Below are 12,079 nucleotides of genomic sequence, written 5' to 3' on the forward strand. Positions count from 1 at the left end.
TGTGTTCAGTACAGTGTTCTGTTGTCTGTTTCTTTGTATGGACAAACAAACACAGATATGGATATTAAAGATGCCTATGAAGTAGTATCTGTAGTAGTAAGAAGTATGATTAATAGAATGAGCATAACTTCAATATTTACGCCTGTATAGCTGCTGTGCACAAGCTGACAAGTGAAGCACACTAATTGGAGAGTGTGTGTAGCGGCATTAGTATTATTACCTTAGAAATGAATTTCTTTATTTGTTGTATTTCATACATTTTTTTAAATTCTTTTATTAGCATTCCCATTCAATTCAATGGCAGTTGTTTGAGCCAATCTTCTGATAAATGTAATAAGTATTTGTGTATAGTCCTAAGTATTTTGAGAGCGTAGGGAGAACGACTATCACGTCATTCACAGTGCTTAATGGGAGTGGCCGTTGCCTGCGAGGTCTTTTGGTGTGATTTGCTTGTCGCGAGACTCCGATTGGTGGAATTTTCTGTACAACATCGTGGGTAATTTTTGGGTTTTTCACCATAAATTTAAAAAGTTGAAATAACACATGGCTTTAACAAAAGCACTTACCATCGATTAACAACCTCTGAACTCACAGTAGGTCTGTTTTTTTTAGCTGGTTGGCAGTATATTCACATTTGTCTGTCCACATGTGTTTATCTTTTCTCTCCTTTGTCTTTTTCTCTCTCAACCCTCCAGCTGCAGAGTTCATTTGGCCCAGATGAGCGACTGACACGTAATAGAGAGCTGTCAATCAAACCCAAAGAGGATGTGACTGTTCATCTGCTCTTTGCTCCCACGCGTGTTGCCTCTATGCTAGCCAAACTGGAGATTAAGCAGTCTGCTGCTCGTGCCTCCCAGCCTGGGGTCAAGTTCACTGTGAGTTTATTTATAATCTCTGATAAACCATAACATTGTGTCGCAAATAGGTGGTGTTACACTTAATCATGGTGTTCTCAGATCCCTTTGTCGGGATATGGCGGCACAAGTAACGTGATCCTGGAGGAGTTGAGGAAGCGTTCTGATGGCTATGTGGCCACGATTGGTGGAGTGCAGGCCGGCCGTGTCAGTAAGCTCTGCGTGTGCGTGCGGAACACGGGCTCACGTGCTGCCTTCGTAAAAGTGGTACCCTACAGCAATCTTCAGAATCGAGCTGTCATGGACTCGACCATTATTAGCTTATCCCCTTCACAGTTTGTTCTGAAAGAGAGAACGCAGGAGGTGAGCCAAGTGCACGTTTTACTTTGGTTTAAAAAAAAAAATCTAAATATTTTGTTGTGGTGTTGATTTTTGTATTTTGTTGATTTTAGAAAATATTTGTTCCACATAACATTTATAGATTTTATTCAGAAATTGCTTTTGGACTGCCATCCATGTTTACACCTGTATTTGCTTGAAGATTTATCAGTGCTGCTTCTACAGGTGATCACAATAGCGATGAAGGCTTCACGCAGAGAGCAGGCACTCTGTCAGTCCGCTGCCGCTCTCCTTGCAACTGTCTGCCTCTTCTGTGGGGACGAGGTCTCTCGACAACAGTTCAGGAAGTCAGTGACTTTTCTCATTTGACTCTATTGGCTGAATTCTCAGATTAAATGAGGAGAATTTTAGTAAAAATATTTCATAAATTGTTACAATTAACTTAATTTGAAAATAACTAACTATGCGCGGGGCGCTATACCGCCATTCATCATTATGATGAATCATAATTTTTATATTTATTTATCAGTAAAGCTAAATCTTTTTTTAAATATATATTTTTTTTTTATATATTCCTAATGCAAAGCTTATTCTAACAAAACATGCTGATTTGGTGCTAAAGAAACTTTATCAATGATTAAATTGTTTTTGCTGCTTAATAGTATTGCAGAAACCGTGATTACACTACCATTCAAAGGTTTGGGGTAAATAAAATAACTTGTTAGCAAGAATGCATTAAATTGATCAAAGTAACCGTAAATACATTTTATACATTTTTTTCAATATTTTATAATCAATATTATATGAATACTTTTTCAAATAAATGCTATTCTTTGTAACTTTCTATTTATTGAAAGAATCTTGAAAAAAAAAAAAATGTATGTTTCCTGAAAAATATCAGCACAGCATTGATAAGAGCTGATTATTGAGCATCATTATAGGAATAAATCTACATTTTAAAATGTGAAAACTACTGAAAAGAAAATTATGAAAGGTACCATTTCAGTCATTTATGTACTCTTGCAATGAAACAATTATTGAAAACTTACCAAATAATGTGTATTTTCTTAGAGGCTTCTAATTGAACATAGTAGGTTTCCTCAGATTGGAAACGCATTGTTATATCACATTTATTTAAATGTTGCATGTAGCCGTCCGTAGTGCACTGGAGATCTTTTTGGAAATTAAACACAATTCCTAGTAATTGATTCACACTTACCTGCTGAGGACATTACCTCCTTGATGTCGTTATTAAATCTCGAACTGATGTGAGAGGAAAGTTCAGTTGATTTTTAGGCATTGTGTGATGGTAAATCCTGTTTTATAATTTTGTATTTCAATCTGTTTTCAAGGTTACTACAAATCAAACCAGAAGCAGGGAATAAAGTACTGTCTGAGAACAGCTTATTGAAGAGTATCCCCTTTGATGAAATGTTCCTCGGGGAGGAGCAGGTTCAGGAGGGTAAGATTTGCTCAAATTGAATCGCTTTTACTCAACTGACCCTGGTTGTGATTTATTTATTTATTTTTTGGCTTTATGATTGGTTCATTTACAGCCTATGATTTGCCTCAGAGGCCAAATGAAGCTCAAATTTTCTATGGCAACATGAGCAAAGTGATGCTGTCACTGTTTGGCACTGTGGAAATGTCAGACTCTGGAGAGAGTGACCATATGGAGTCCATCAGACCTTCACAACGGCAGGCTTCCGAATCAGACAGGTAATCATCCTCAACGAATAATGTAGTGAACACAAACGAATGATTTCAGACTTTACAGTGCTGATGAAGTTAATGTGTAGTTCTCCACGCAGCGGTTTGGGGTCATCAGGCCGTTACATCAGTAATGTTTCTCTGGACGTGCTGCCAGTCAAAGGTCCTCCATTAAGCCCATCAGGACCTGTGCTGAAACAAACAGAGCTGAACCTGGAGAACTCCTGGAGCATCAAGCCTGAACAACTGGTTCTCACTGCACCCACTATCAGTAAGTTTAGGAATGTGATATTGAAAATGACCTCAAGTGGTTTAAGTGTTAGAACATTAGTATTTGTTTGAAGCAAATGCACTTAGCATTGTGAGATCGAATGCTTTCCCCTCCGAATGTTATTTTCTGTTGGTTTATTTGCAGACAGTGCAGCTGACACCAGGCATGTGCAAATACTGAACCGCTCAAACAGAGAGCTGAGCTTTGAGCTGTCCTGGCCTGCCCACTGCCTTACCATCACCCCACAGCACGGAGTCATTGAACCTCAGTACGAGACTTGCATATAAACAAACACCAGGAAAATCAATGAAACGCAGTCACCTTAACATTTTGCTCTCATATTTCATTTAAAGCACATAGCTGATATAAATATTTGTCATTTCAACAAATTTTAATCTAATCTTTTTTTTTTTTTTTTTTCAGGAGCCACTTGCAAATCCTCATCAGTCCCAATCCCTCTCTGGCAACCAAATCCTCAATGCTGCCCTGGAGTGGACAGATCTATGTACAGTGTGATAATCAACAGAAGGTACTAGTTTCCCTCAAAAAAAAAAAAAAGTTAGGAATGTACATGTTTTCAAGGACTGTCTCTAGTTTATATATCAACAAGTGTGACATGTTGCTTTACCACTGAAAATAAAAGTAATGTTCTTGTTTGAAATCCTATTCAAATCACATTTCTGGTTTTCCGTTTCAGTCTGACTGCTCTGATCAGATTTGTTTGTAGCTATTCTGCCTGTCACTTTCTTATGCCACGTCAAAAGTAAACATTTCAGACGTTGTAGGAAACATGCTGAAATTGTTGCAGAAATAAGGTTGTTGCAAAGTGCAGATCGAGCAGAACATTTCAGTTTACTGCTAGTCGGCCTGCCCTGCACGCCTCTTTTGAGACAAGCGGAGATGGCAGCAGTTACGTTTGCCAGCCTCACCTGTTTCTGCCGCTGCTTCATATAAAATGTAGAAGTCCAGCATCGCGGCTTGCCATTGACATGCTGCAAGACAGCATCTGTATTGCAAACGTCTCCATGTTGCTTTTTGCCATTGGCATACCAATTAAATTTCTTCACCATAGAAGCCAATGCAGAGATTCCGGAAAACTAAACAGCGCCATGGGGTGAAACAAATCAGATCTAAACCGTTGCGATACACAATGTGGACAGTCAATCCTTTAGATCAGATTCCAATCAGAGACAAATAATCAGATTTGAACTGACGGTGTGAACAGTTGCAAAAGCATATGGAGCAAAGCATTCCAGTGAGTTTAATAACAGAAATGTGCATTTTAAAAAAAAAAAAATCCTCATTTTATCCACATTTTGTACAGAAGAATTTATATGTTACTGCGGGTGCAAATAAAACATCATGGTGTTGCTCTCTCCATAACGTCTATTCTTATGTCTCTTTCTTTGAAGTCCATTAAAGTCCAGATCCGACAGGATCTGGCCATGGATGTCTCTTCTACTAGCTGTGCCACGGACCGCTCTTTATGCCCACTACCCCCTCAGGCTGAGACCCCTACCGTACCAGGACAGAAACCTCAGAGCAGCAGCGCCCAACCTCAGGTTGAGATTAAGAACCGAACCCTTGTCTTCTCACCCACTGCCTCTGGAGAGTCATCAGGTAACTTTAGAACCTGTCATCTGAACTTTATCATAATCAAAATTGTGTATTGTAACTTTGTCTTCAAGATAAAAGGCCCAGTTTTCCCGTCTTATGTCGCTATGTCTCTGTACATCCACTTTCTCAAAAATCACCTGTCATTATTTGTCCAGTAACAGGATTTTAATCAGTTTGAGACAGTAGAACTTTCAATATAAGTCTGAAATCTTGGCCTAACAAAATTGAAAGCTTCTTTCCTTTGTACAGAATGTTCCCTGGAAGTGGAGAATCATGGAGAGGAGGTGAGGTGGTACCTCTCTTCATTTGCACCTCCATATGTGAAGGTGTGTGATTGTTGGCACTTTTTTTTTGAAGGTGTGTGAATTTTGACACCTTTCATTCCTGAGGGATTTATTGATTTTGACTGCTGTTGTCTCTTGGTTCAGGGTGTTGATAGCAGTGGAGATGTTTATCGTGCCACATACTCTGCCTTCAGGTGTGAGAAGGTATCTGGGACTTTGGGGATTCAAGAGAGGATGAAGGTAGGGCTGTGTGTCAAAACATCCTCTTGTCTCTGACAGATCTAATGCAATTTAACCAGATTTAACCCTTTTTTGGTGGTGTTTTGTTAAAAGGTTCCAATCACTTTCCTCCCACGTGACCGAGGAGATTATGCCCAGTTTTGGGATTTGGAATGCCACCCTGCAGCCAAACCTCAGCACAAGAGCCGCGTTCGCTTCCAGCTGTGCGGCACTGTAAGTCTCTTGAATGCAGTGTTCTGTAGTCTTTTATAACCACACTAACCTAGTGCAACTCCCATTGTTAGCTGAAAGTGTTGGTTCAGTCAATCTAATTGGGAATGGCAGTCTTTCACAGTTTTTGAGTGTATTAATTTGTGTGTGCAGGGCATAAGAGCAGGAGAAGGAGCGAGTGTTAAAGAAAATTGCTCGTTGGTGAAAACAGAAGCCACTGTGAAGAACAGGAAGAGACTGGAGTCTGCAGGCTCAAAGACAGGGTAAGAGTCTTTTTCACACTGAAGCACTGACCGTCTGTCTTATCAACATGCAGAACTCAACACTACAATCTGCAGCTAATCTAAATCTGATCTATAGAGAAAGATTCAACTTTCCCCTCAGTGCTGCCAACATTTCATAGGGCATATTTTGCTGTTTATCTTTAATTCATCTAGATCTTCAACTGAGACCCAAAAGAGGGGAGTGTATGCACCCCAAAGTCTGTACACATTTCCTGCCACACGTGTGGGCGTCACCAGCACGCTGAAGGTTAACTTCAGAAATAACTCCTTCGACACACATGAGGTGAGAACACTAATGACCTTCAAAGAAGTCACATGACATTCGTAAAGCGGCAATAACTAATCCAAACATGCACTTCACAGTTGTTCAAAGCTCTGTTTCTATGAGGAAAAATACATTAAGAGTTCACAGAGCAATTATTTACATATAAAATACATTCAAGTCTAACAACTTAAGTCATATTGCATGTTGATGTGTGCAGTGTTATTATTGCTGCTCCTAAATGTCTGGCATGAGACTTATTTTGAGCTTTTCTAATTAACTTGCAGCTAAAATTCATAAGTCCTAAAGAGCCTTTCCACATCAAGCATTCAAATTATTCTCTAAGGTGAGTTAAATCTTCTCTCGCTTATTCTCTAGTGGTAGTACTGTTTGCACAAGCCAATTTAAGAAATAATAGCAAGTAGAGATTTAATTGAAGCATTCCATGTCACTTCCTGCTGCCAATGCCTGATGTGAAGGCTCTGATTCTGAGCTCAGCCACAGGTCGGCCAGAGTGTTGTTGTTTTTGTGGTTCGTAGCACTCTATGCATGTGATTGTGTACTAAATGTGTGTGGTGTTAAATCATTTTTAATTTGAGTTTAATTTAAACTCAAACTTGTTTAAATATTTTATTATTATTAGGGGGTTTTTTTTTATTAATGTGGAATTCATGTTCAACATTAGGTTTTTTGGGGTTTTTCAGTAACATCACAAGCTAGTTAGGTGTGCTATTTATTATACCTGCGTGTTTTCAAGCATTGAACCTTTTTCCATGTGGCTTTCTAGATCACAACACTACATCAACCTCCCTGTGCAGTTCGTGCCGGCCGCTGCGGGCCAGTTTTCCGGCACGCTACTCGTACAGACAGGCACAGACGCTAAACTGGCCGTAGAGCTCAATGGAGAAGCCTTGCCATAAAGACCTGCTCAACATACCACTCACCGCCAGCAGAGGCCACTGCAAGACGAAGCTAATAATGAAGAGACATACTTGAACCTTTTTCTTCTAAATGCTTTGCAAAAGAATGTCAAGCTATGCGTTTTCCCCCATCCTTAGTTTTCTAGTTGTTGTCAACTATCATCTTATACTTTCTTTGGATATAAGCACCATGCAATATGGATATTATATATCCAGCATCACAACATCATTTTTATGTGTTTGCCACAGTTTATCACCTTCGTATCACTGATGTAATGTCTGTATCAGTTTTCTACCTTGATGTAAGGATTTGTTTCATTTTGTGTAACTGTTAACATGAGCTCACCTGTTGATAGAAGTGTCATCACATAATGAGGCCGGACAAATATTTAAAGAAAGATTTGAATCACCATTAGTTGAAGATTGTGGACAAATATTTTAAAGAAAGATTTGAATCATCATTAGTTGAAGATTGCATAATGCTCTGTTCAGCACAAAAATCGTTTTATGTAATTTTTTTTTTTTGTCTGTCGTAGGTATTTATTTTAAATCAGTTCTTGATAAATAAAAAAATAATTTTATTTGTTGGTGAATTGTCTTCCACTAATGTGTATCCTACCCTTACTATTTAATTAGGGCCTGAGCACCGATGGTGAGAGGACCCTATTGGAATTGCTCCGTTTATTATTATTCTTCCGCTTCTTCTCCCAAGTGAATTGCTTTTTTGAGGGCCTAAACATGCTCAAACTCACAAAACTTTGCACATCATGCGTCAGAAGTGGTGAAAATTTACGCATGAAATGGGTTTCAGAATTGGGTGGGGCAAAATGGCTCAATAGCGCCCCCAACAATATTTCGAATTGCCGCTGGCGCAACGTTTCACGTACGTGGACAAAATTTGGTACATGCATGTAATGACCCAATACCTACTAAAAAGTCTCTTGGAGCATAGCCCTAAACACAACAGGAAGTCTGCCATTTTGAATTTCCTCTCCGATTTTTGTGCAGTTTTTGCCATTTTATGGCCTTGTACTTTAACAAACTCCTACAGTTTTGATCTGATCCTCTTCAAATTTGGTGAGTGTAATCTTAAGGCCTTTGCGACGTTATATTGCGAAGACCTTGAGTTTTTGTCAAAGGGTGTGTCCTCGGCGGCTTGACATGTGGATGTGCACACCCAATTTCAGCCTTTTGGTGATATGCATCATCCATCATCAGATAAGTTCTATATTACTGTTGCTTGCAGTTCCGATGTTGCTAGGCAACCACAAACAGCCTGCAGTAACTCAGGCATACAATGTCCGATCTGCCCCAAACTTCACGTTTGACAAGAGTCCTGTCCTGAACACATGACCATGCTCATATTCAGTTATAGTAATAGCGCCACCTACTGGTAGCAGAAAGTGTGGCAAATACAAATGACTTAACATAGTCCCCCTATATTTACACATTGCCCAATCACGAAACTTTGCACACGCGTCAGAAATTTGATGTTTCGCTATGAAACAGGAAGTTGTTGTAACTCAGACATACAGTGTCCGATCTGCCCCAAACTTCACGTTTTATTGAAGTCCTGACCTGAAGACCACAGGAAATGACACATTTTACACTGAGATTAACTCCTTATAGAGATTTAACCAGATCAACATCATATATGGTCAGTCTAATCTTAAGGCCTTAGCGGTGGTAAATTTTGAAGATCTTGAGTTTCCGCTGAAGGATGTGTCCGTGGCGGCCTGACAAATTCTGATGTTTCGCCATGAAAGAGGAAGCTGTTGTAACTCAGGCTTACGATGTCCGATCTGCCCCAAACTTCACGTGTTTGATAAGAGTCCTGTCCTGAACGCATCTACATGACAATATTCAGCTAGTCATAGCGCCACCTGTTGGCAACAGGAAATTACATGCTTTACACTGTAATTCACTCCCAGAAACATATTTAAATATGCTATGAAGTATTAAATATGCCATGAAGTACCAAACATGATAGAAATGTTAAATCATGCAACACTTGGCTAAGTGCTAATTTATGCGATTAACGCCATGAAACAGGAAGTTGTTGTAACCCAGGCAGACAATGTCCAATCTGCCCCAAACTTTACATGTTTCAAAAGAATCCTGTCCTGAAGACATCTACATGCCAATATTCAGTTATAGTAATAGTGCCACCTGTAGCAGGAAGTGTGGCAAATACAAATGACTTTGACATAGTCCTCCTATATCTACATACTGCCCACCGAGCTCTATTTTCCTAAAGCCGCCAGGTGGCGGTGGCACGGGTGCGAGGGCCCTTTTCATCGCTGCTTGCAGCTTTAATTTATGCTGTTTTTTTGCTTCATAATGAAAAGGTTGTTGAGCTTGTTTAAGTTAAATGCACACTACAGCTTTTTTTCTTTTCTTCAAAATTAACATTTAAATAATACATCACTGCTTCTTCCAAAACTTGTTTTTGACTTGCCCTGATTCACTATGGTAAGCCTATTATAAGTGCTTATATTTTAGACCTAGCAGGATGGTTTTCGTGGGAAATCGCATGCATGCATCACTCGTCTGGTCTCGTCGTATCCGTAAATAGAGAGGACTTGTTCCGGCTACTTTGATACTTGTGTGGTGTGGGAGACATAAGTTAGTTGTTACAACGAGTAAGAAAGGTTGACATGGTGGTATGGCGTTATTTTCCTGTCAAATGTCGAGAGCGCATTATTGTAGCGCGAAAATACATTAATATAATGCGCGAGCGCGAATATGATGTGCCGAGTGCGAGAACTGAGCGCGCGCTCTCAGATACACCCTGCTCTGTATGTATTTTCTCTGGGCTCACACAGAGAATATGCCTGCACTTAAAACGTGTTCAGTGCAATCGCGAATCTCTCCTCTTCGCTTAAAGTAAGCGTGTATGTGCTTAATTTCTTTTTATTTTTAATTTTTTTTTTTATTAATGCCAAGGTATCAAAAATATAACTTACATAGCAAAAATGTACAAATTACATACAACGGAATAAAGAAAGCAAAGCAGCATATATATATATATATATATATATATATATAGCCTGTACATATGCTCATAAAAAATAAAATAAAAAAACAGAACAGAAAGTTTTAATGAAATAAAAAGTTGAAACAAGTTTATTGTCTTAAGAGCTTTAAGATTCTTAGATAACGAAATGCTTTGGATGTATTGTTGGACCTCTCTTCTAAAAACAATGAATAAGGGAGTGAATTAACTATGGTGAATGTGACATTTTGCAAGGAACAATAATAGATTAATAATAAAATACTCATTAAATGTAGCTTTTGAAAAGGTTTAAATCATAAACACAAGTTGTTCTTTTTGTGGTGCCCCTGATGAAACTGTTCTTCATATCTTCTGGGATTGTCCTCACACACAGTAGTTTTGGGTTGAATTTTGTGCTTCCGGACTTCTCTTTGCTTTTTAAGGATGTACTGTTTGGTTTCTTTAATATACAAAAAGCTAAATTTAATGAGTATTCTATTATTAATCTATTATTGTTCCTTGCAAAATTTCACATTCACCGTAGTAAATTCACTCAGCAGAATCCCTTATTCATTGTTTTTAGAAGAGAGGTCCAACAATACATCCAAAGCATTTTGTTATCTAAGAATCTTAAAGCTCTTAAGACAATAAACTTGTTTCAACTTTTTAATTTATTTCATTACAGCTTTCTGTTCTGTTTTTTTATTTTATTTGTTATGAGCATATGTACAGGCTATATATATATATATGTATGTATATATATATGTATGTATATATATATATATATATATATATATATATATATATATATATATATATATATATATATGCTGCTTTGCTTTCTTTATTCCATTGTATGTAATTTGTACATTTTTGCTATGTAAGTTATATTTTTGATACCTTGGTATTAATAAAAAAAATAATAAAAAGAAATTGAAGAGAAGTACTTAGGCATGCGCGAACGCACGGGACAGTCTAAGCACATACACGCTTATTTTAAGCGAAGAGGAGAGATTCGCGATTGCACTGAACACGTTTTAAGTGCAGGCATATTCTCTGAGCAAGCCCAGAGAAAATTCTTCTCGCGCGCGAGCAGAGAGATTCGCACTCGGCACATTATATTCCTCGCGCTCGCGCGTTATTAATGTACTTTCGCGCTATAATGCGCTCTCGACATTTGACAGGAAAATAACGCCATAGACATGGAGCAGATAAATATGGAACCTCTGGGGAATCACCAGTTTGAAAAAATGCAGAGTCTGCTTGCTCGAAACTATGAAAGGGAACCAGAATCAACATTGGCTTTACTTTTAGAAGATGGCAAGAAAGGGATTTGAAATGTTGTAAAAGCGACACGGAGATGTAATTTTTAGTACTAAACCAGTGAGTAAGGTATTGTATTGAACAGTTAAATTGCCATAGTATCTCTCAAACAGAGTTCATTGTAAAGCATTATCTGAAGGGCCATTTTATAATGGCTGTTGATCAGCTAAAGTAACATCTTCAGCTAGTCAGTTTGAGATCATCCATCTAAACTGAGACCGGGATCGCTGCAGGTTGGAGTAATGGGTGTGCCGAGAGGTGAATTAATTTCTACAAAATAAACTAACCTTCACCCTGCCCTACACCCTGACAGACCGCTTTCGCGACCAATTCATTTTCTCTCCACGCCCTACCTTTGTGCACGAATCAAACTTTTGTCACACCCATTACTCACACCTCCAGATACTGTGATAGATTTTTTAATTAATAACTAACATTTGTTTTTCTTGCAGGAACAACGTTCATATGCTTGTATGCTCCCCTTTTTGCAAAAACTTGTGTTGCCATACCCCTTTGACTTTGGTTGTGTGAGTGTATAAATAGCAAATATGGGAAATGAAACTAGACAGATGACTAAACTTCAAACCAAAAACATTTTGGTTCTACCTGGTAACAGAGGAGTTGCATATGAAATTATGTAATGCAGCATGACATTTTAGCCATACCTCCTTATTCTAAAAAAAACTGTTGTATTCTTTTAGCTGGTCGGATTCTCTATGGAATTTGTCCGAGATCCTCTGGCCTTGCTTCTTAGGGGGATTCTCTGAGAA

At 38.5% G+C, this 12,079-nt stretch overlaps 1 protein-coding gene across 4 annotated transcripts in view; it reads left to right on the forward strand.

Moving 5' to 3' along the window:
• Positions 1 to 7,572, forward strand: part of cep192 (centrosomal protein 192) — a 33,190-nt gene extending 25,618 nt beyond the window's left edge. Inside the window, exons 33-48 of one of the 4 annotated variants that reach the window (XM_084088574.1) lie at positions 696 to 875; positions 957 to 1,217; positions 1,419 to 1,540; positions 2,546 to 2,655; positions 2,750 to 2,912; positions 2,993 to 3,174; positions 3,319 to 3,442; positions 3,598 to 3,703; positions 4,587 to 4,794; positions 5,041 to 5,117; positions 5,220 to 5,315; positions 5,409 to 5,528; positions 5,679 to 5,788; positions 5,963 to 6,092; positions 6,359 to 6,417; positions 6,859 to 7,572. In XM_084088574.1, the coding sequence (XP_083944700.1) occupies positions 696 to 875; positions 957 to 1,217; positions 1,419 to 1,540; positions 2,546 to 2,655; positions 2,750 to 2,912; positions 2,993 to 3,174; positions 3,319 to 3,442; positions 3,598 to 3,703; positions 4,587 to 4,794; positions 5,041 to 5,117; positions 5,220 to 5,315; positions 5,409 to 5,528; positions 5,679 to 5,788; positions 5,963 to 6,092; positions 6,359 to 6,417; positions 6,859 to 6,991 (2,181 nt within the window). In that variant the 3' untranslated portion in view covers positions 6,992 to 7,572. The remainder of the gene's footprint in view (positions 1 to 695; positions 876 to 956; positions 1,218 to 1,418; positions 1,541 to 2,545; positions 2,656 to 2,749; positions 2,913 to 2,992; positions 3,175 to 3,318; positions 3,443 to 3,597; positions 3,704 to 4,586; positions 4,795 to 5,040; positions 5,118 to 5,219; positions 5,316 to 5,408; positions 5,529 to 5,678; positions 5,789 to 5,962; positions 6,093 to 6,358; positions 6,418 to 6,858) is intronic. The other 3 variants (XM_084088576.1, XM_084088575.1, XM_084088577.1) reach the window with 3 other exon arrangements.
• Positions 7,573 to 12,079: the final 4,507 nt, after the last annotated feature.

The sequence above is a fragment of the Abramis brama genome (assembly GCF_963993115.1).
Source record: "Abramis brama genome assembly, chromosome: 17".
NCBI lineage: Eukaryota > Metazoa > Chordata > Actinopteri > Cypriniformes > Leuciscidae > Abramis > Abramis brama.